Source organism: Podarcis cretensis (genome assembly GCF_951804945.1).
Source record: "Podarcis cretensis genome assembly, chromosome: 14".
NCBI lineage: Eukaryota > Metazoa > Chordata > Lepidosauria > Squamata > Lacertidae > Podarcis > Podarcis cretensis.
This window is the reverse complement of record NC_137183.1, coordinates 26,388,705-26,412,198: the sequence shown is the minus strand read 5'-3', so window position 1 is coordinate 26,412,198 and position 23,494 is coordinate 26,388,705. Positions and strand designations below refer to the sequence as shown.

At 44.8% G+C, this 23,494-nt stretch overlaps 1 protein-coding gene across 1 annotated transcript; it reads left to right on the top strand.

The window, feature by feature from the left end:
- Nucleotides 1-52: 52 nt before the first annotated feature.
- On the top strand, nucleotides 53-23,140 carry CILP (cartilage intermediate layer protein). Its single transcript, XM_079954198.1, has 9 exons — nucleotides 53-100; nucleotides 4,565-4,741; nucleotides 10,055-10,138; nucleotides 12,319-12,588; nucleotides 13,434-13,619; nucleotides 15,217-15,531; nucleotides 15,788-15,896; nucleotides 17,638-17,795; nucleotides 19,902-23,140. The coding sequence occupies exons 2-9, from the start codon at nucleotides 4,678-4,680 to the stop codon at nucleotides 22,247-22,249; spliced, it is 3,534 nt and encodes a 1,177-aa protein (XP_079810324.1). The 5' UTR covers nucleotides 53-100; nucleotides 4,565-4,677; the 3' UTR covers nucleotides 22,250-23,140.
- The last annotated feature ends 354 nt before the right edge of the window (nucleotides 23,141-23,494 follow it).

Genomic DNA, 23,494 nt, shown 5'->3' with positions numbered 1-23,494 from the left:
TCTACACAAGGCTATATAAGAGACCCCAGCAGTTGGAAAACACTCAGAGCGGATGTATTTAGACAGGAGTCCAGAAGACGCAAAGAACTGGGAGCCTGGGGTAAGCTGCAACACTTATTTCTCTTAGCATCTCAAACTTCTTAGAGCTTGACTAGGCAGAACAAAATCTGAGCTTCTTCATCATTAAGTCCATTTTAAAAAATGGTGTGAGGTTGACTTTGGGCTGCTGTTATACGCAAAAGCCACTTACATACAACATGAAGAAATAGAGGCAGGGGTAGGAACCCGAAATTTAATTGCTGCTCGCGTGATTTAGACTGTGCTTTAATTTATCTTGATAAGTGGGAAGTTTCTTTAAGAATGAGTTATACATATCCTAAACAGATAAAATGTGTTGTTGTTGTTTTTAACTATGGAACCATTGTCTAATGCTTGAGTAGTAAGTCAGAAGCTTGTAAGAGGCAGTTGTGTCAGAGAGCAGAGGACAAATTGTTCTGCAGTGTGAAAACAGTGGATTTGCAAGGCAGGTTCATCATGTTGCAATGACTAGGAAAGTTGAAGGGACCACGCCAGCCAGGACAGAACCTCTGATTTGGGACAGGTTGCCCCTAATTTATTCACACCATTAGGTCAGAGAATTCAGGACTTGGATAAATTCCTCCCGATTCTTCTCCAGCTATCACTCAACATTCAGAATTTGAAAAAGGAGGGGAGCGTTAATTTTCAAAGATGTTCAATAAAGAGCCACCACCAGCATGAAGAGCTTCTCATCTGGTGGAGAAATGGATGGATGTGCCTAAGTCTCTGATATGAAGTCCTTTTGCTTTGCTTGGAATGGATGATTCCCACACACACACACACACACACACACACACACACACAAAGCTCAGGCTTTATTTAATTGCATTGCAATGAAATGTATTGGCAAATGTGAACAAGAGTTTTGAAAGAAAGAAAGAAAGAAAGAAAGAAAGAAAGAAAGAAAGAAAGAAAGAAAGAAAGAAACCACTTTTTCATTCAACCGTCTAAACTCTGTTTTGTTTACATCTTGGGCAGACCTTCTTTAGACTTCAGATGGATTCCCCCACAAACATATTTACCTCAGAGGGATCTGAAGGAGATGTGTGGGAGGCAATTGCAATAGCATATTCTCCTCCATTTCATCTGTTTGCAACAAAACAAAACCATGGCCCCTTCCAGGCTGTCACTATTTTCGGGTGAGATTTAATCACATACCAGCAAATTTGGGTGGTTGTAGTTAAAGCTGATCCAGAGCTCTTGCGTAACGAAACCTGCTCTGCCCCCAAAGTGATGGTGAAATGCATTGGAATGTATGGGATGGCAATTGCTTGACACAAAGTCGTATAACCTACAAATTTAGTGCAAACAAATAACAATGAATGTTTAGGTTGTCTGGAAGTGTTCCCAATTATATATGATGTTCTAGTTCAAGATTTCTAAAAAAACACAGGGTGACGCATGTAGGGATTTGGGGGAGAAATTCAAATTTATGCTTGTTTAAAGTCAAACCTACCTGATGCACTCTTTCCGAAACAATACGAGAATGGAAACACGGGCATCCTTCAAAATTTGCACTTCTCTGAAATTTGCAATGTTGTCCTCTAGCCAAGTAATGTGTACAAAAATACGTAGACTGAGATAAAGTGTGCATATAACTGCGCTAGTGAAAATAACATACAACAATGCAGTATGTCAGAGAAAATTGCTTTGCAAAAACACTGATGAATTTCATGAGAACCTTTTTTTTTTTCATTAATCACAAACTAATGTGGAAATGTGCAGAACTGTATTTAAAATCAAGAAAATGAGAAACTGAGAAAAAGGTGAAATTGATAAATTCTCCCAGCCCTAATCACATGGCGATGCTGGAAAGTTAAGCTTATTTACAAGAGTTAAGAACATCAAGAAGTTTGCAATGTTCCATTTCCTTTGGGACAGTTTATTTATATATATATATATATATATATATATATATATATATATATATAATATTTATTGGTATTTCAAAAAGTTACAAGAATAAAAAAGAAAGAAAAAGAAAAACAGAAAAGACAAAATACAGAAAAAAATAAAAACAATTAAAAACAAATCCATCTTTCCATATCTTATCTATCATTTGCTTGTTCCTTGACCTCCTCACACCTCCCTTTTTTGTATTCTAGTTCATTAGTTGTCTCAGCAAATCCTTTCTTTTTTTGTTTTTATCTTACTAATTTATCTTAATATATTGTAACTTTACATTCTGACCTGTTAACAATCCATTTTTACTTAATCCTTTATAACATTACTGCTAAAACCACATAGCTTCATTCCAGCATCCTTCTAACATTCCTTAATTTTACAATGTTTCTGTAGATAGACTTTAAATTTCTTCCAGTCTTCTTCTACCGACTCTTCTCCCTGGTCTTGGATTCTGCCAGTCATTTCCGCCAGTTCCATGTAATCCATCACCTTCATCTGCCATTCTTCCCGGGTGGGTAGATCTTGCGTCTTCCAATACTTTGCAATAAGTATCCTTGCTGCTGTTGTAGCATACATAAAATAATTTCTATCCTTCTTTGGCACCAATTGGCCGACCATGCCCAGGAGAAAGGCCTCTGGTTTCTTCAGGAAGGTATATTTAAATACCTTTTTCATTTCATTATAGATCATCTCCCAGAAAGCCTTAATCTTTGGGACAGTTTAATGGCTCAGGTCTTTTGTGACTTGCGTTGTTGGTGAGGATGCTTTAACTCAGCTGTCTCCAACCCGGACTCCTCCAAATGTTTTGCCTTATAATGTTGGTTGGGGCACCAGGTCAGCAAACGATTTTTAAACATTTCGCCGCTTTATATACTTTTGATTATATTGCACACTGCTCTGGGATTATTTTAATGAAGAGTGAGATAGAGATCTTTTAAACAGATAAATAAACAAATGGCAAGAAGCATTTTCCAAAGTGCCCCTAAAACGTATTTCTAACTTTGGATTTGAATTTTTGAAAACCTGACCAAAGGTTGCATTTGAGCAAGGTTTTATTACAACCCTAATCTTAATGTGTTGCCTGCTGCAAGGATTCTACCAGGAAGGTTTGCATTCTGCATAGGGATTCCCTGCAGATGCACACAACTCCTGACATGGCATTAGACATGGTATTAAAACTCCTTATAATGTCAGTTTTAAAATATCAAAGTTTCTAGACCTTGTGGGCATCATGATAGGCTTGAAGACATGAGAGCAGTGCCTAGTGAAACTCTCCACAGTGGAGTTTCAGTAGGAATCTCAATGGCTGGGGGTTAGGAATTCAGTTCCTGCTAGACTCCTTCCTTGCCTAGCTGCTTGGACAATCTCATATTCTATTTTGTTTGGGTAGAAGAGGATTCAGTACTTAGTAGCAGACATTTTACTTAAAAAAAAAAAATCCCAACACCAACAGGACTAGAAACTTGTAAAATAATTTGTACATTCTCTCAGTGCAAATCAAAACATGTAGCATGTGCGTGTACACATCTGTGTCTGAGGGCCCTGGTGAAAGGGTTTACACTTCGGAAGATTTCACATCCACATCATTTCTGGCTACATTCCTATCTGATTTGCGAGCGAAACTGGCTATAACAAGGATCTTTATTTTCCTTAGCATATGTCTCGGAGGATGTTCCAATCTCAGGAGGGAGGATTGTGTTACAGGATGGATATGCCGTGGCCAAGCTCAGTTATTTCAGCATTCTTGAATCATTTCGGTTCTGGGGGCGTTTAATCCTTTTAAAAGGGGGCCTCCAATGAGATTGCAAGAAGCCATCATCTGCAGAATAGATTTAGTGTGGAAGCTTAAGTGGATAGACAGATATGAATACTGTCTCTGCTACATGCTTCCCTCTTGTTATACTTGAGAAGTTATGCCAGGAGTTTCAGGGCGGGGGGCGGAGAGGGGAAACATCCACTCGATTTTCCAATAAGTTAGAGCAAGGAGAGCCAACTTCCTAAAAGTTCAGTCTGCTGCGTCCTCCCTGGCCAGGATGCTCAGGGAACAGACCCTCTCTGGTGATGACGTCACTGTCCCGAGAGAACAGCCTAAGAGGGCATGGGTGTTTTTATTCGGGTGCTCCATTAGAAGCCCTGTTTATTGAGCATTCATCCAGATTTGCTTACAGGGAGGTTAGACTTTGGTCTTTATTGAGCTTTCACTTTAATTTGTTTTTTTTGGGGGGGTGGTTATACAACATGCAGCAATCACCCTCCGTTCATCCTTATTTGTGGGTGGAGTGTTTATACGTCTTCCCGTTAATCCTTCCATTCATCCCACGCTTTCCGGGGCGTTTACCCGTCACAGCTGTATCCAACTAAATTCTAATCAAAGTAGACCCACTGACATGAATTTACCCATATTAATCACATCTATTAACTTTGTCAGAATGTAAGAAGGGCCTGTTGGATTGGGCCAGTGGCCCATCTAGTCCAGATTCCTGTTTTTGAAGTAGCCAAGTAGAACCCTGCAAAGTCTCAAGAGCCTCAAGGCACCCTTGGTCAGGCTCCTATTGATAGACATGTCCTCCTTCTTCCCCAGTTGTTCCATGCAGAAAGATTAAACGTCCACTGAAACCAGAGGGGCACCACCTGGATGCATCCAATCTGACTGGGACTCAGCTCCCCACGAGGAACCAGTTCTGCCCCTGGAGGATGGCTGCAACACAGCGATGCCTCCTGGCTTCCTTCATCCTTCTCGGAGTGGCAAGCATTTTTGGTGAGCATCAAAGATGAAATTAGTATTATTTTGTTTTGTTTTAGCTATCCAGGTCTAAGAAAGGTCTTCTTCATGCAGCTTTTGCATGCCCTGGAAAGACCATCAGAAAAAGCTCTGTTGGGTCAGACTAAAGGTCCACCGAGAATTGCGCTGGGCCAAAACTTGCTCTCTAATTTCTGGAAGGAACGATGCTTCTGTTTTTTTGCATCTCATTCGCAGGGCATTTGAGAATTCCTTTATAACTTTGGTGGCTGTGAAGTATAGAGCTTACCTTAATGTTGCCAGGTGACCAGGCTGACCTGCCCATGAGGCTCATGAGGCAGTCACCTCAGGCAGCTGGCTGGGGATGGCTGGGAGTTGTGGCAGATCCAGCCCCCAAGGAGCATGCCACTCTCTGCCTCCTTTGCTGCTACCCCACTTGCTCCTTCCTGTATCTGCCCCACCTCCTTCAACATGCCAGGGCTTCCCCTGGCTGTCTCCACTTGCCTAAGGCAGCAATGGAAGTGCGGCAGGGGGTGGAGGGAGGAAGCAGCGGCAGAGGTGCCATTTTCTGTTTTGCCTCAAGTGGCAAAGTGGCCTGGCCCTGTAGGTGGCCAAGGATGGCATGTGTTTTTCTTCCCAGTAAACATTTCTCTCATACATCGCAGCCTCCCTGGCTGCCTCTGCTTCTTGATCTGAAAAAGCCCCAAGGGAGGAGTTGCCTCAGGGGGCAAACTGTTGCACAGGAGGCCAGGGAGACTTGTTTGCCAAGGCCAGAGATTGGTGTGCTTGCAGACCTTGCTTTTAAGGAAAGTCCTTCCTTGTACCTTAAAATAAAATTCTGCAGGGATTTCTTCAAAAGTGAAAAAGTAAATGTGTTACTTGAGAACAAAAAAAGGTGCCCAGCAGGGAGTAGGCATTCCCAGCCCAGGACGCCATGGGATTTTCAGGAAACACCTGGGAAGGCTGTGGAGTGCAGACCAATAAAAGGTACTCCTTGGCCACCTCAACATATCTTTAAAGCCCCCCCCCCCAATGAATCCTGGGAAGTGTAGTTTGCCCCTCATTGATCTATATTTCCCAGTACCCTTAACAAATTACAGTTCCTGGGGTTCTTTGAGGGGGCGGATTTAAATGTATTGTGTATGCACAGCCTAAATGTAAGGGGGGGGGGGTGTCCACTGTTAAATTATTTTCACATTCAATTTCTTTATACTTTATTAATTTACATACTTAATTACTTGTCACATTTATATGCCACCTAAGGAGCTCAAGCATACATGGTTCTCGTCGTCTCCATTTTTATCTCACAGCAACCCTGTGAGGTAGGTTAGGCTGAGAGATCATAGGAGCCAAGGTCCCTTCACCCACCCCATATAATATTTGTGTGCCGTGTCTTGCGATTGATTATTCAGAGCGGGGCTAACCTGCCCCCCCCCTCAAAATGTTATTCAAGTTGACCTATCTGTGATTTACCCATGAGAACTTAAATTCCTCAACCAAAAAACTGATGTGGAGAGAACGGAACTCAAGACTGGGGGGGGGGGGGGAATGAGAATGTGAGAAACCCAAACAGACAGCTTGTCTTTTGCTTACACACACCTGCCTTCCCCTTGGGAATGGCTGTGGTGGGTGGGTTAGGAAAGCTGCCTCCACCCTCAGATCTACGGCCTAAGGCAGTTGCCTCACTTTGCCTAACAGTAGGACCGGCCTGGATGGAGTTGTGCTGGGAATAGGAAGGGGTGATTGCTTCTCCGTGTGCTGAATTTCTGGCCTCCCCTGCCTGCCCCAACAACCTTGCTTGCCTTCCTCAGCGAAGGATGCATTTGAGGGGGCGGAAGGCGGGTTTGTCGTGGTTTCAGCTCTGTAAGTGGTTCTGCTCAACAGCCTGCGCAGACAGCTGCCGCTTGGCACACTCGAGTGGAAACCGAATTTGACAGGGAACAGACACAAAACCTTTTGTTTCCAATCCTCAAACCAGCTGCTCTCTTGCCCCACAGGCTGGGTCGGCTGCCATAAAATGAACCACTACACCAACGGCAGGCACCGCGAACATTTGTTCTTTTGAAAAGGCATCTTGCACAGAGGCGCTGCCCACCGCATGGCAATGAACCAGAGGTCCCAGCTACATTGTATGTTGACAGCACTTTAAACCGCCGTGGCTTTCCCAAAAGAATCCTGGGTGTACAGGGTGCTGGCTGCTACAATTCCCAGAGTGGTTTTTAGCAATCCCCCTTCCCAGCGAACTCTGGGAATTGTGGCTCTGTGAGGGGAATAGGGGGTGTCTCTTAACAACTCGCAGCAACCTTAACAAACTACAGCTACCAGAACATTTTGGGATAAGACATGTTAAATTGCTTTCAACATACAATGCAGATGGGACTTCAGGTTCATTGTTATGCAAGGACAGTGTATTCATCTGGTGCCTTCATTGTATATGTGTAGGCGAAAGGCAAAAAAGGTCCTGTTCAACCAGCCTTTTAAATGTGTTCGTAGGAGGGGAGTATTATTATGTTGTCTTTGTTTTAACTATTAATTGAGCTTTTACCTTGTACTTTTAATCTTGTGAACTGCCCTAAGATCTTGTGATGAAGGACGGTATCTAAATCTAATAAATGATGATAATAATAATAATTGTGTGAGATGCATTTCACACTATTGTGTAACCCTCTGAGTAATCAAGAAAACCTATTGTGTAATCAAATCAGGGTGAACACTCAGTAAATAGGTCATCTATGATATTATTTTCAAATCACATTTTTACCTCACCTTTCCTCTAAGGAGCTCAAGGTGGTTCTCCTCCTTCTCCATTTTATCCTCCCAAGAACCCTGTGAGGTAGGCTGGGCGAAGAGAAGAGATAGCGGCTGGCCTAAGGTCACTCAGCAAGCTTTGTGGCTGATGGAGGGTTTGGCCTCTGCTCTCACAAGTCCCATGACCCTAACCACTACACCACACTGCTCCAAAATCCTTTCTTCAGTGCTGGCAACGGGATCACATCCTTCCTTGCAGTTAAGGGCAAGCAGTGCCAGGGACTTGGCCAACAAGCCATTGTCTACCTCCACAGGAAGGAATTAGAAGAGGAGTTTAGCTTCAGCCAAGTCTGTGCAGCGACAAGCAAGCTGAGCCTACAGAACCACAAAGGGAGGTTGTATCAGCCAGTCATTTCCTCTCTTAACTTTCTGGATTTTTCATTTTCATTCGAATCGTCATCTGGCTTCCTTTTAGAGTCTGGGAGTTGTTTCCCTTCCTCCCCTTAATGCCTAATGTCTTGTATAGCACAAAAAAAATTGGGAAAAGGTCTGCAGCAGACTATACAATTTTGCTCTTGCACCACGTTGCCAAATGCTTACAAGCACCCCCTCGCCTCTCCTTTGCACGCACATCTATTGGGTGTGTGTGTGGGGGGGTGTATGCAGAGAGCTCCACTTGGCAGCTGTTGTTACAGCTGTGAGGCTGCCCAGAACTGTGGCCGATAAGGCTTCTACCAACAGAGATGGTAGCCTCTGGGTGGAGGTCATGGGAGGACAGCACTTTGCGGTGGTCCTTTGAAGGATCTGGGTTGGCATCTCAGAGACTCTGCTGTGTGGAGTCATTTTAATATCTTAGATCGTGCAGTGGTACCTTGGTTCTCAAACGTAATCCGTTCCGGAAGTCCATTCGACCCTTGAAACTGTTCGAAAACCAAGGCGCGGCTTCCAATTGACTGCAGGAGCTCCCTGCAGTCAATTGGAAGCCACATCAGATGTTCGGCTTCCGAAAAACGTTCGCAAACAGGAACACTCACTTCCAGGTTTGTGGTGTTCAGGAGCCAATTTGCCCAGGAGCCAAGCTGTTCAACTACCAAGACACCACTGTACTTCCGCTATTTTGTGTCATAAGCCACTTTTGGTTAGAACAGAATAGGAAAACGTTTAAATATTAAATTGAATCTAAATGGCTAGTTGAATCTAGAGCAGGGGTCAGCAACCTAAGGCCCATGGGCCGGAAGTGGCCCGCAGAGGTTGTTTGACCGGCCCACAAACCATCCCTGAACTGAGATGCCCACTTGCGCTCTGCGCTAAACCTATGCAGTGCAGCACAGGGACTCACTTCCACATCACCGAAAATTGTGTCTGTTCACACGCAGATGCCGAAAATCACTCACACACACGCACAATCCGGGATCTCCGTGGGACTGATCTGGCCCAGGCAAGATAAACCTTGCTGTCCCCTCGTCTAGAGGGTCAAATATTTCTCTCCATTTCCCCCATATCCTGTTGTTTCCCCTTCTGTTTAGAGAGTAACATGAGCAACAAAAATTGAGACCCAAGACAGTGAGCACTTTCAGGCAGGGATCCCCCCCCAAAAAAAACAACAACAACCAACCTTTCCATGTTCTCTATAAAGAAGCCTGTGCACTGATGCCATTATATTAAGGGAGTCATTTTCTGGCTCTTTTTGGCTCTAAATAAGGCTCTGTTTGAGGCAGGGCTGAGTCCCAGAACATATTTAGGATGCTTTGGAATATGTGAACCTATGGACATGTACAGGGGATGCTTAGTAGGGCTGGAAAGAAATTTTATTCAGGTTGCATTTCAAGGGAAACCTGCATGAACTTTCTGAAACAATCCGTGAACCAAAATTTGTGCTTCTCCCAGTTTTGCAGTGTAATTCTTCAGCCACAGAATGTGTACAAATGTGCACATGCTAGGGCAGGGTGTGCACATAATGTATATATTATAGTGAGCAGAAAAACCATACTAAAATCGAAGCATTGTAGAGTTGGAAGGGACCCCGTGGATCATCTAGTCCACCCCCTACAATGCAGGAATATAAAGCGGGAATCAAACCTGCAACCTTGGCGTTATCAGCACCACCTTCTAACCAACTGAGCTATCCAGGCTGAGCCTTAGGTATTATACTAGGGAACATTGCTTTGCAAAAATGTGTATATAAGGAGAGATTGCAGCTACAAATATGTACATTACGAGAGACTGGTATTAAAATGCTGGTGAATTTTCATCAGGACATGAAACAAAACATTGCAAACTAATGTGGAAATGTAGAGACCTGAACTTAAGGCTGGGAAAAATGAGAAACTTTGGGAAACCAAAATTTGAAAGGTTCACCCATTCCTACACTGAGTAACCACAGTGTCTCTACACATCAGGAATTGAAGCGGACATGCATTTACAAAATTCCAGCATCACAAGGAGCATTGAGGACTCCCAGTATGTATTCTCTAGAAACTAATAGCTGGGTATAATAGAATTTATGCTACTGTTATCATTTCAATATGTTATTTTCTCCAGCTGGTTTGATTATGTTTTTCTCCTGACTTTTCTCTCCCTGAGGCGAGCGAGTTCTAAAGCAATCAGTCAGCAGGATCAAGCCAGGACAGAAACTGTACAACCCTCTGATCAAACGCGGTCCAGACAGTAAGTCATTTCCCATCTCTAGTAGTTTTGTTTTAGGAAAGAGGGAGGATGTCTCGGACTTTGCCATTCCTTTAAAAAAAGAGAATGATTTAATTTACAACAGATCCAACCAGTTTGTCTCCACGACTTTCTTCAGTAATGGAAAACATACTAAGTAAGTCCTGCCACTGCTGAACAACTTTTGGCGAGCGGCAAAAGAGAATCGGCCTGGCTGCGTTTGCTGGACAGCGAAAGTCAAACATAGAACCGCAGCCCATTTCAAGGCCGGTCCTGCCAACAGGCAGAGAAGGCAGCCTCCTCAGGCAGAATATGTTGGACTGGTGTAAGGAGCGGTGGCAGCACCTGGTCCATTTATTCCTCATGAGAACAGAAAGGGAGCCTTTCTAGACCATGCCAAAAGCCCACCTTAGTCGAGCATTCAGTAGCTACAAAAAGGTTTGTGGGGGGTGAGCATAGGTCAAAGGTTAGCCATGGTAATTACTCTCATTTCCCCGCACCCAGAAAGTTGGAACTCCCTGCTTATTGACATCTGGCGGGTACCTTCACTGTGGTCTCCTCGTGTTACGTAACATCCTCCTTACGAATGCTTTGGGTAACGAGCTCCGCTAACCTGGAAGTAGATGCCTCTAGTTGCGAACTTTGCCCCAGGATGCGAGCGGAAGTCGCACGCCGGTGGTGCGGCAGCAGCGGGAGGCCCCATTAGCGAAAGCGCGCCTCATGTTAAGAACGGTTTCGGCTTCAGAACGGACCTCCGGAATGAATTAAGTTCGTAACCGGAGGTACCACTGTAATGTTGATATGCTTTAACCTGTTTTTTAGCTTATCGTTGATGTTACTTATTTTTAGAGTAGCAGCTGCCTTTGGACTACGGTTCCCATCATTCCTGACCACTGGTCTTGCTAGCAAGGGATAATGGGGATTGTAGTCCAAAAGCAGCTGGAGACCCAAGTCTGGGAAACACTGTTTTCAGAGGTTTTAAATTGTTGTTTTTAACTGTGTTTTATGGGTAGTTTAGTTGTTTTATTCTTTTTTGTAAACTGCTGTGAGGTTGTGGGTTGTTTTTTTAAAGTAATCAAATGCTATATAGCGTATTTTTTGCTCTATAAGACTCACTTTTCCCCTCCTAAAAAGTAAGGGGAAATGTGTGTGCGTCTTATGGAGCAAATGCAGGCTGCGCAGCTATCCCAGAAGCCAGAATAGCAAGAAGGATTGCTGCTTTCACTGTGTAGCAATCCCTCTTGCTGTTCTGGCTTCTGAGATTCAGAATATTTTTTTTCTTGTTTTCCTCCTCCAAAAACTAGGTGCATCTTGTGGTCTGGTACGTCTTATAGAGCGAAAAATACGGAAATAAAATAAAAATTGAGGATTGTGGGGCAGAGAGTGAAAGAGAGTGGCTTACCAACAGGGTCTATGGTGCAAGCGAGGTTCAAACCAGGGACTTTCTGATCCATAGATCAGTCTCTTCGTCAGTATACAACACCACTTTCACTGTGTAAAGTGATTCTGAATATGTCTAAGAGCAAGTGGAGGAACCAAGCAAGCTGGCTTATGAAGCCTGACCATTGGCTGCACTGACTAGCAGTGGTTCTCCAGGATTTCAGGCAGAGGACATTTCCAGCCCTATCTGGAAAGGTCAGAAATGGAACCTGGGACCTTCTGCATTCAAAGCAGATGCTCTAACACTGAGCCCTTCCCTGCAAACTTTCCAGTTTACATTGGATTAAGAAAATAGAAAATGAAAGCTCAGTAGACAGTTAACCAATCAAAGGGGTGAAGAGAAGGAGGGGACAAATTAAAGTAGAGCTGAATTATATACATACTAGCTAAAAACAGCTTTTTGGAGTTAGATGAGATCCTGCAAGGCTGTGTCCTATGAAACCTCATTTAAGAGACTATCTACACTGACTGGCAGTGACCAGGGCCTTAGGCAGAAGACATTCCCAGGCGACATACCTGGAGATGCAAGGAACTCAGCCAAAGATGAGGAGCTTCTGCCCGCAAAACAGATGTCTCAGCACTTAGCTATGGTCCTCCCATCGGTGTCTTTTCCAAATCATGTTTTCTATCTTAATACTCATGCTAAGCTCGGGGGTTTCTTAATTCTAAACAATAAAACTGATGGAAGATAAGAAAGTTTCCAGGTAAGTGAGAGGCACCCTGTATCCTTCTCTGTTATCCAGGCAATGTGAGATGGACCACTTGGTTTAACATTGACCACCCTGGAGGCAATGGGGATTACGAGCGCACAGATGCCATCCGCTTCTACTATCGGGACAGGTTGTGTCCCAGGCCCATCCGTGTTGAAGCCCGAACGACAGACTGGATCCCTGCCGCCAGCACAGGCCAGGTGGTTCACTCCAATGCCCAGGAAGGATTCTGGTGCCTGAACAAGGAGCAGCCTGCAGGGCAAACATGCTTGAATTATGCTGTGCGTTTCCTGTGCCCCATAGGTAAGTGCTCACCAGATAAGAAGGGCCTGGTCACTGGATCAGGCTAGACATCCATGTAGTCCAACATCCTGTTCTCACAGTGACCAACCAGAGGCCCACAAGCAGGAACTGGCTGCAACATCATTCTCCCCGCTTGTGATTCCCAACAACTGGTATTCAACAGTAGAGGCAGAACATAGCCACCATTAGCCTTACCCTCCAGGAATTTGCCTAATCCTCTTTTAGGTTGGGGTGTGAATAGATGCTAAAAGGTAAAGGGACCCCTGACCATTAGGTCCAGTCATGGCCGACTCTGGGGTTGCAGCACTCATCTCACTTTATTGGCCGAGGGAGCCGGCATACAGCTTCCGGGTCATGTGGCCAGCATGACTAAGCCGCTTCTGGCGAACCAGAGCAGCACACGGAAACGCCGTTTACCTTCCTGCTGGAGCAGTACCTATTTATCTACTTCCACTTTGACGTGCTTTCGAACTGCTAGGTGGGCAAGAGCAGGGACCAAGTAACGGGAGCTCACCCCGTCACAGGGATTCGAACTGCCAACCTTCTTATTGGCAAATCCTAGGCTCTGTGGTTTAACCCACAGCGCCACCTGTGTCCCTGAATAGATGTTAGGAGAGGCTATATTTATTAGATATTATCCTTCCTTCCTCACATTTGTGAGTTCAGCAGAGTGTCATCCCTTTGCAACTTAAAAGGGAAGCAAAGATAGGCTAGTTTTAGGCTTTTAGTTTAGCAATCCAGGATGCTTTAAGGCAGACTGGATTCTCCTAGCATTTCCCCTTAAAACAATAATTGCACAAACAGTCTTGTAAAAACATTTACTCACTCAGAATGCTTGTTGCCAGACTCCTTACCTCAAGATTCCAAAATGTTATGGTCTTCGTGGTCAACGTGGAGCGAATGTTCTGGAAAATGTGAACAGGATGGTGTCCAGACTCGGACCAGGACCTGTCTCGCGGAAAGCCTTCAGGAGCCACACTGCAAAGAAGTGAGCGAGGAAGGACGACGCTGTCCTGGACCTCCTTGCTCAGGTGCCCCCAATAAAATTCTAAGACTGTGTTATAGGTGAACTGTACTTGCATATTCCCACCCCAATACCTCAAACTCTTGCCCCCGCAATGCCTTGTGTAGCATCTTGCTTGATGAAGAGAACTCAAAAGCTTGTCACAATTTTGTGAGAGTTTGGTTGGTCCCTAACCAACAAGAGGTGTTGTGGTCTGGGGCTGAAGACCCATTGCTATTTCTGCAACTGGGTCCAGAAGGGTCCCTCCCTCCAGCATACTGGGGTCAACCAATCGGCATGAAAGGGGAGCTTCTTGGCCACTTAGATGAAGTCTTCCCACCCTTTCTGCTGATTGGAGCCAATCAGAGTGAAAGGAGGTGAGTCAGCCACTGAGGATTGGCTCCAAGGGTCACTTTGGAAAAAGAGAGTGGTAAGATCACTGAGGAGCCATTGCTCTGTATGTTCCAAAGCTAAGCATTTATGAACACTGAAAATGCAAGGTGCTTCCGTTTCAAGGGAATGGTATGCAAATTCTGTTATATACAATGGAACTTCAAGGAAACATAAATAAGTCACACAGAAAGAATATATTGGAGGACTTCAAATCATTTGCCCACGTTATGTCCACAGAAAATAGATCTTGCTGAAATGCAACCAATGGAGATCTGCATTGATTGTTGTAACAACAACAACAACAATTATTGTGGTTGTAGAATTATAGCCATATTCTCAGAATTTTGTATAGTATTAGAAGGGGGCATGGCTGTGAGGAGGTGTGGCAGTGTTTGTCATGGAAGGACCCTGCACATCTGAATTTTCCACTATACTACTGCTAACAAAGGCATTGCCTAAATGTGGATTTTGGAGGAAAGGTTGGTGGTGACTGTGGTCCTTTCAGCTCTGTCTAGGGATGGGAGGGAAATTCAATTCAGTTCACTTTTAAAGGGGAATCTATCAAATTCTCACTTTCTCAAATAATATGAGAACCGAAATATAGCCACCCAAAATTCACACTTGTCTGAATTTTACAGTGTGGTTCTCCAGTGACTGTTAATAATAATAATAATGGGCCAGGTGGAAATGAGTCCTGTAGCAGAGAGCAGTCTTCTTTCCAGCACTCATGGCATCAAATGCAAATATTAGCGGAAAGTGTGTGTAAAAATGAACACATTAGTAAAACACATTTTTGCAATCCTTGCAAAAATGTGTACATTAGTCAGAAAACTGCAAGTAAAAATGTGTTTATTAAGATAATTCTTTTCTTCCTTCTTTTGGGGTTGTCTCCAACACCAGTCATACTTAGAGTAGACTTACTGAAATTAATGGACACACCTAACTTAGATCCATAATTTAAGTAGGTCTGTAACTTCATTGGATACAACCCTTAATTGTGCTGGTTTCAGAGAAGACCGTGTACACACCATACATTTAAAGCACATGAGGTCCCCCAAAGAATCTTGGGAGCTGTAGTTCACCCCTCACAGAGCTGCAATGCCAAGCAGCCTTAACAAACTACACTTCCCAGCATTCTTTGGGGAGTACTGTGTTCTGTGCGCAAGCTGTGTACGTAGTCAAATAAAAAATGATGTGATGTGTCATAACCGGCTGTTTTCTCCATCCCGCAGTTTGCAACATGACCTGCTCCATGGGCCATGTGAATGCTGAATGTGACACCTGCATGTGCGAGGAACACCTGCTTCGTGGCAAAGTCTCCTTGCAAGGTGGTGGCCCTGCAGTTGGTGCAGCCGTCTCCTTGCAAACCAAGCCGACAAAACTATTGACAATGACTGACAGCAATGGAGAGTTTCAGGTTCCTGGCGTGTGCCTTGATGGCAAAACCGCCTTGCAGATCAAAAAGCCAAATTACAAAACAGCTTTGGTCATCGTCCCCGAGAGTTCCGGACGTTCCTCATCAGTCCACATCCACTTGGAAAGAGCAGGTAAACAAAGTCTGTTAACAAGCAACTTCAGTGCAAACTGTTCAAAGGGATGGGAGCCACACTCTTGTTACCTGCCACACACCTGAGCTCACATATGACATCAAGGGTGGAGCAGGTGGCTGTAATTTGGGAGGAAATGGCCTTGTGGGTTTAATTAGGCTGGCAGGCCTGAGGTTCTCCAGGTCTGGATCAAACACAGGAAATGGTAAATCCAGCTATGTAAGCCAACTCAGTGAGGAATATTTTCTGCCCCCAGAAAAACCGTACATGGTGACGCATCCCGAGAGCAAAGCCAGGAGAGAGGGACAAAGTGTTTCTTTCTGTTGTCAGGCTGTTGGAGACCCGGTACCTGGCCGATACTTTTGGTAAGTCCTTAAAGTTCACACAGGCAAAGTGTGTTCCTTAATAGTTTATAAAAACTGCATAAAGCTATAATTAAGTCATTACACTAATGCCACAGTCTTTATTTCATTAAGCTCCCACTGACATTAGTTTTGTTCTAAAGCAGCAAATGTAACCACGTGAAGCGGCACCTTTTATATTACATGGAATTGAATGTTGTGAAGCCCCAACATGGTTTTGGGGCTGTTAAAGGAACACAAAGCAGCGTGGAAAAGGAGGGATGTTTTCTGTCCCAAAATCAACATTAGCTGCTACCCACCCTAGTGCTTCTGACGTGTGTAGTCATAAGAGTAATTGCCCGTGTGGAAAACTGCAGATGGGAAAGCTTTTGGAGGGGGGAAATTGTGAGCCCAGAACATATGAAGCCTCCTAATAGCACTGGAATAAACAATTCTTTAAATAGGGTGGCGTTCAACCAAGATCTAATCAGAGTAGACCGCTAAAATTAAGGTATCTAACTCAGTTCCGTTCATTTCAATGGGTTTAGTCTGAGTAAAGCCTAGCTGAATACCAACCACAATATTTATTGACAATGACAATTTTTAATCCTAAAGGTAAAGGTAAAGGTACCCCTGCCCGTACGGGCCATTCTTGACAGACTCTAGGGTTGTGCGCCCATCTCACTTAAGAGGCCGGGGGCCAGCGCTGTCCGGAGACACTTCCGGGTCACATGGCCAGTGTGACAAAGCTGCATCTGGCAAACCAGCGCAGCACACGGAAACACCGTTTACCTTTCCGCCAGTAAGCGGTCCCTATTTATCTACTTGCACCCGGGGATGCTTTCGAGCTGCTAGGTTGGCAGGCGCTGGGACCGAGCAACAGGAGCGCACCCCACCGCGGGGATTCGAACTGCCGACCTTTCGATCGGCAAGCCCTAGGCGCTGAGGCTTTTACCCACAGCGCCACCCGCGTCCCAATTTTTAATCCTGCTCTTCAGCAAAAAAGAGAGACTTGCAGAGTGGCTTGCAATTCAGTTAAAAGGCTTATGAAAAAACAAAAAAAAAGCGCAAAAGGAAAATGGATTGGGAGGGAGGAAGAGATAGGCAAACTCATCTACAAGCTGAAAGGTTACAAACTTTTGTGCTGACCAGCCGGGATGAAAAAGTTCAGGGAAAGGAGGCAACAGAAGTTGCTGTGCTGATGGAGCAGTCCTGCTTCCCTTCTCTTCCTGCATCTGCTGCTGCCTGGTGGAATGACTAATGCCAAGTGACAACTGATGGAGGGAGGAGTCTGGGTGATAAACCCATCACCTGTTTGTTTGTCCCAAACACTTGGTTCTTAGAGATATACTGCTAATTTCTTCACATTATTTATCTACTATATATTTTGGAACGTTGTTTTGTTTGTTCGCTATTCATAGGGCTACTGCTTAAGACACCCTAACCAAATTTTGCACAATGGTTCCTCAGATCAGGAAGAAGCTTTTTATGTTTGGATGCAATTGGACGCCATTTTGAATCACAATGGCAGCCTGAAACTTTCAAAACTGCACTGATCTTTTTGGCATTCCTGAGCAACGCCGAGTACGAGGCTGCTATTGATTCGATAAACTTTTATCACAGATCTCCCATTAGCTTTTCATTTCCAGTGTGGGGAAAGGGGATAAATCATCAAGACAGCAGACCTGGAAAATCCACAAAAGCAAAATCCACAAAATCTCTTTGATTCTAAGCCTTGAGTCTTCCCTTTCTGAAAATACTACAGGTACCATAACGAAACCTTGCTAGACCCTTCACTCTATAAGTACAAAAGCAACCTGGTGATAAAGAACTTGAAAATGGACCAAGCTGGAGAGTATTTTTGCAAGACCAGCAATGATGCAGGATCTGTGAAGTCCCGAGCGGCCATACTTTCCCTAACAGGTGAGAAACCATTTTTGGAGGGGCAGGGAGGCAGAAGTGGGGGTTGTCTTCAAGTCTTCGCTATTCCTTACTTATAGTGTATGGAAGCAAGTGGGGCAGTTCCAGTGCACACCCACACCACAGAGTGGAAGTGGGTCTGGACTGCTTGGAGTGTCTCCCCCCCCCTAATTAAGCAGTACAATTGTACCTTGGTTCTCAAATTTAATCTGCTTCGGGAGTCCGTTCGACTCTCGAAATAGTTCGAAAACCAAGGTGCAGCTTCCGATTGCCTGCAGGAACTTCGGATGTTTGACTACCATGGTACCACTATACATACATTTTATGAGATAAATAAATTAATTCAAGCAACGGAAATTGCCTTCATGAGGCAAGCAAGGATGGGTGGATTTCTATAGTTTGTGTTGATTTCACATATGTTCATGCAGAAGTCTGTTCAATTCCCCCTTTCACACGTTGTTGCCGTTTTTAAAAGTATCTATACAACATTATTTTATCTTAGTGTATGCATTTCCAAATGCATATCCTAAACAAGATTTTTTTAAAAATGTATTTTGGCATCTATTTATCTTTTAGCAAAATTTATTTTTTGCAAAATACAAAAGAAGTGCCATCTCAAAATGCACCAGTTTTTGTGTGTGTGTTTTAAAGGTATGCAGCTGCAAATATTCTGCCTGCATTTTATACCTGGCATCCATATGGTAAAAACTGTTGCTTAGCTGAACGTGGAACAAATGAAACATTTAGAAACAGGAGGGAAGGAGGGAAGTTGGAGTTCTATGGCACCACAGCAGCTAGGCCCCATGGCAAACAGACCTGAAGCAGGTGCCCCCTTTGTAATCTGGCTGCGAAGCTGCACTCATGATGGGCCAGCTGTTGTCTCCATCTATAATGTCCAGGAATCAGTCTAGACAACGTATGGTGATTTAACTATATACATGATGTTAATCACACAGTTTGAGTGCAGGATGCCTCTTCTTCTTACAAATTGCCAGCATAGGAGACTCAGCTTGGATTGGGACCCTGGTTTGGGAGGCATAGGGGCTCTTAATCTTTTGAGCTAGGCTGGGGGCCCCCCATGGCTGCTAATTACATAGGAAAATGTAAAAAAATCCCCCTCTACCTCTCGTGCCATTTGGCTTCTTGCAAGGATTGGTGAAGCTGTCAAATTTCAGTTTCTCATTTTCCCAACCTTAAGTTCAATTCTCCAACATTTCCACATTACAGTGGTACCTCGGGTTACATACGCTTCAGGTTACATACGCTTCAGTTTACAGACTCCACTAACCCAGAAATATTACCTCGGGTTAAGAACTTTGCTTCAGGATGAGAACAGAAATCATGCTCTGGCGGCGCAGCAGCACCCAGAGGCCCCATTAGCTAAAGTGGTCTTCAGGTTAAGAACAGTTTCAGGTTAAGAACAGACCTCCGGAACGAATTAAGTACTTAACCTGAGGTACCACTGTAGTTTGCTTGAAAACAACGACAGCAAGCTCATGAAAATCCGTCATTTTTATGCAGCTTTTTCTTAATGCACACATTTTTGTATGCAAATTGCCGAATATATAGTGTATTACAATGTGCTGTTTTGACAAATGTGTGCATTTTCTCCTAACTGGTGCACTTTTTTGTACACATTACGTGGCTAGAGAACTGCAAATTTCAGAAAAGCGTGAATTTTGAAGAAGTGCTGTTTGGGTTTGCTTATCATTTGGAGAGTGTGAATTACGCAGATTTGCCTTTAAATGCAAACTGAATTGAATTTCACCAGCTTAGCTCTGTTGGTAAGAAGGTGGTGTTTATAACGCCAAGATTCCATCCCCATATGGATTGCAGCTGCACATTCCTGCATTGCAAGGGGGTTGGTTTAAATGACCTTTGGGGTCCCTTCCAGCGTTACAATTCGATGACTCTCCCCCATTGCTAGCTACTTTCCAGAGAAAAGTTCTTCACTCAATGGAAACCCATGTCATTAGTATTCGGCCCTTAGTTACATGTGTTCAGAACTCTCACTTTTTGGCTTGAACAACATTCCTGCATAAGGAAAGTCCCTGAACTCTCACAGAAATGGCTGCACAAGAAACTAACATATGAAATCTATTTCAACAGCAAAGAATGAAGCTCCTTGCAACCCAAGGCCTGAGAGCTATCTCATCCGGCTGCCACACGACTGCTTCCAAAACTCAACAGGCTCCTTCTACTATGACGTTGGCAGATGCCCATCCAGTGCCTGCTTTGGGATGTTGGATAACGGCCTCCGCTGCAAAGACGTTGCCGCTTACTGCTGTGGGGTCTCCAGAATGGAGACACGAGAATTAACCTGTTCTGGGTACACACTTCCCATCAAAGTGAATGTGAGGTGCGGCTGTCAGAAGTGCGTTGAAGCCAAGGTGACGGTGCACGGAAGAGCCGTGGCTTCCGACACGCAAGAGCCCATGAGGTTTGGCCATATATACATGGGGAATAACAGGGTGAGCATGACCGGCTATAAGGGAACCTTCTCCATTCAAGTGCCCCCCAACACAGAGAGGCTGGTCCTCACGTTCGTCGATCGCCTTCAGAAGTTTGTGAACACAACCAAGGTGCTGCCTTTCAACAAAAATGGTGGAACTGTCTTCCACGAGATCAAGATGTTAAGGAAGAATCCGCCTGTCACACTGGAGTCGACAGAGACCAGCGTGATACCTCTGGGAGTTATGGAGGGAGATAACCCGATAGCCGAACTGGAAATTCCCCCCAATACGTTCTATAGACAGAACGGAGAACTCTATGCTGGGAAGGTGAAAGCCAGTGTGACCTTCCTGGACCCAAGGAATGTCTCTAGTGCAGCCATAGCACAAAGCGACTTGAACTTTGTAGACGACGAAGGCGACATGCTCCCTCTGCGGACGTATGGCATGTTTTCCATGGATTTCACGGATGAAACCTCTGCCGAAACCCTCAACGCAGGGAAAGTGAAAGTCCGCCTAGACTCCGCTCAGGTGAGGATGCCAGAACATCTGAAGGGAATGAAGCTCTGGTCTCTGAACCCCCAGACAGGCTTATGGGAAGAAGAAGGAGACTTCCAGCTTGACCAGAGAAGGCGCAGCAAGCGAGAAGAACGGACATTTCTGGTAGGCAACATGGAGATAAGGGAAAGGAGGCTTTTCAACCTTGACGTCCCAGAGAGCAGGCGGTGCTATATCAAGGTGCGCACTTACAGAAGCGAAAGGTACATGCCCAGTGAACAAGTTACGGGGGTGGTGGTTTCCGTTATCAACATGGAGCCCACACCAGGCTACTCAACCAATCCTAGAGCATGGGGCCGCTTTGACAGCGCTGTCACTGGCTCCAATGGTGTTTGTGTGCCTGCTTTCTGTGATGACCAAAACCCAGATGCCTACAGCGCTTACATCATGGCGAGCCTCGGAGAGGAGGAGCTTGAAGCTGTCCCCTCATCTCCAAGGCTTAGTCCTACTGCTGTTGGAGTCCCGCAGCCGTATCTCAATAAGCTGAAGTACCGGCGGACGGACCACGTGGATCGTAACGTGAAGAAGACCGCTTTCAGCATCAGCGTGGCGAAGCCCACTCCGAACGCCGCCGAAGAGAGCAACGGCCCCATATACCCTTACGAGAAACTTCGAGAATGCGAAGTGGCTCCACATAGTGCCGCTCACTTCAGGTTTTACAGGGTAGAAGGAGACAGGTATGACTACAACACAGTTCCTTTCAACGAGGATGACCCTATGAACTGGACAGAAGACTACTTGGCCTGGTGGCCTAAGCCAATGGAATTTAGGGCTTGCTACGTCAAGGTGAGGATCAATGGGCCCCTGGAGGTGAATGTGAGGTCTCGCAACATGGGGGGCACGCACCCACGGACAGTTGGCCAGCTGTACGGCATCAGAGATGTCCGTAGTATCCGTGACCAAGAGCGACCCAATATTTCAGCAGCGTGCCTGGAATTCAAGTGCAGCGGCATGTTGTATGACCAGGAACGTGTTGATCGGACACTGGTGAAAATCATCCCACAAGGGAACTGCTACCGGGAGAGTGTCAGCAGCACACTTCATGAGTATCTGGTGAACCACCTTCCCGTTGCGGTCAACAACGACTCCAGTCAGTACACCATGTTGGCGCCTCTTGACCCTCTTGGTCACAACTATGGGATCTACACAGTTACAGACCAGGATCCCAGGACAGCCAAGGAGATAGCTCTGGGAAGGTGCTTCGACGGAACATCTGACGGTTCCTCGAGAATTATGAAGACCAACGTAGGCATAGCGCTCACTTTCAACTGTCAAGAGAGAGACGCGCAACAGCAAAGCTTGTTCCAATTCCTGCGCAATGTGCCAAACAGGTACCCGGTGAGCCCTCTTAGAGGGAGGGTAGGGGTAAGAAGGTCAAGCGAAAGCCGTGTTGGTCAGATTAGGGGGAAAGGCACCCCCTTTGTCAGAGTTCCTCAAAGAACCCAGTAAGATCTTATAATCCAACGCGATCCAACAGCTCCATGGGGCTCAGAGGGTCCTTGCCAGTGCGCACACACATCAATTCTGGGGACAGCATCACATGGACGATAGTACAGTATTTTTTTAAAACACTGATTTATGTGGGGAAGCCTCTACCCATATGAAGTTCCTTGAGTCCTTCAACACCTTTTACTAACCTTCAGATCTCATCCTAGGAATGCAGTGAAATACTTAACAAGATAAATAGCAAGCACTTGGTTAGAACATCTGATGAAACGACATTGGCTGCCCACCTCTCAGTGAAGAACTGTCTGAGGAGACCTCCGGGTATAGGACGGTATATAAATTCAATAAATAAATAATAATAAAAGAAGAGAGTGTATGCAGGACAGACGAGGATGCACCAACAAGAAGGCCCTTTTCTCACTGATGTGCTCCAATCCCCCCACCACTTCCTTCCACCTGGATTAAATTTTGCATACCTCTTAAAAAGGGAATGAATATTTGCAGGTAAGCTAGCCTCAGCCCATATGCTTCAGCCCAAATTCTGCATCACCGGCAAATCCTTTATTTGAAATTTTAGAACTTACTGTATTTAATCAATACCAGTACTGAAGATTCCCTCTTTGAGGAAGGTTGCATTTTAAGAGTCTCTGACCAAATGCAGCTGAAAAGTTAACACCTAATCTATGTAATTATGATCTTGTTTTTCAGAAGAATGTTTAAAACTGTAAAAAAATGTTCTCTGCAAGGGTGGAAGAAGCTATATCGAATATTTTTTAAAAATGTACATAAATTCTTTTTCTGATAAGTGGCTTTGGCAGCCCCATTAACAAATGATAAATAAAAAGGAAGCTATTCCTTCATATTGAATTTACAGTAACTGTAAGACTCTGTAAATGTGAACAATGATATTTATTTCTGTATTTGCTCTGCAACTGTGTGTGTGTTTTCATTCCTGCCATACTGCTCTTGCGAACTTCTTCCCTTGTTTGCAGAACACAGAAATGCCAATTAAATGTATTCACTCCATTTTCACCCCACATATCCCCCAAGGAAATCAAGGCAGCATCTATGGGCTCTTCCGTGACCCCCCTCCCCGTCAATACTTATAACTATACTATGAGGGAGACCAAGAGACAGCAAATGGCTCAAGGTCACCCATGTATGTTAGGCTAAGAAGCACAGAGTGCCACCTGTTGGCTTACTGGTGCTACAGCACCGCCAAGAACGTTAGAAACAACAGTAAAAAAA

Bases quoted from the DNA above. Each gene is read 5' to 3' on its own strand.
- CILP (XM_079954198.1), top strand. From the start codon at position 4,678: ATGGCTGCAACACAGCGATGCCTCCTGGCTTCCTTCATCCTTCTCGGA. The intron at 4,742-10,054 runs GTGAGCATCAAA...TCTCTCCCTGAG, and splicing joins CGGAGTGGCAAGCATTTTTG to GCGAGCGAGTTCTAAAGCAA. The intron at 13,620-15,216 runs GTGCCCCCAATA...TCCATCCCGCAG, and splicing joins TCCTGGACCTCCTTGCTCAG to TTTGCAACATGACCTGCTCC.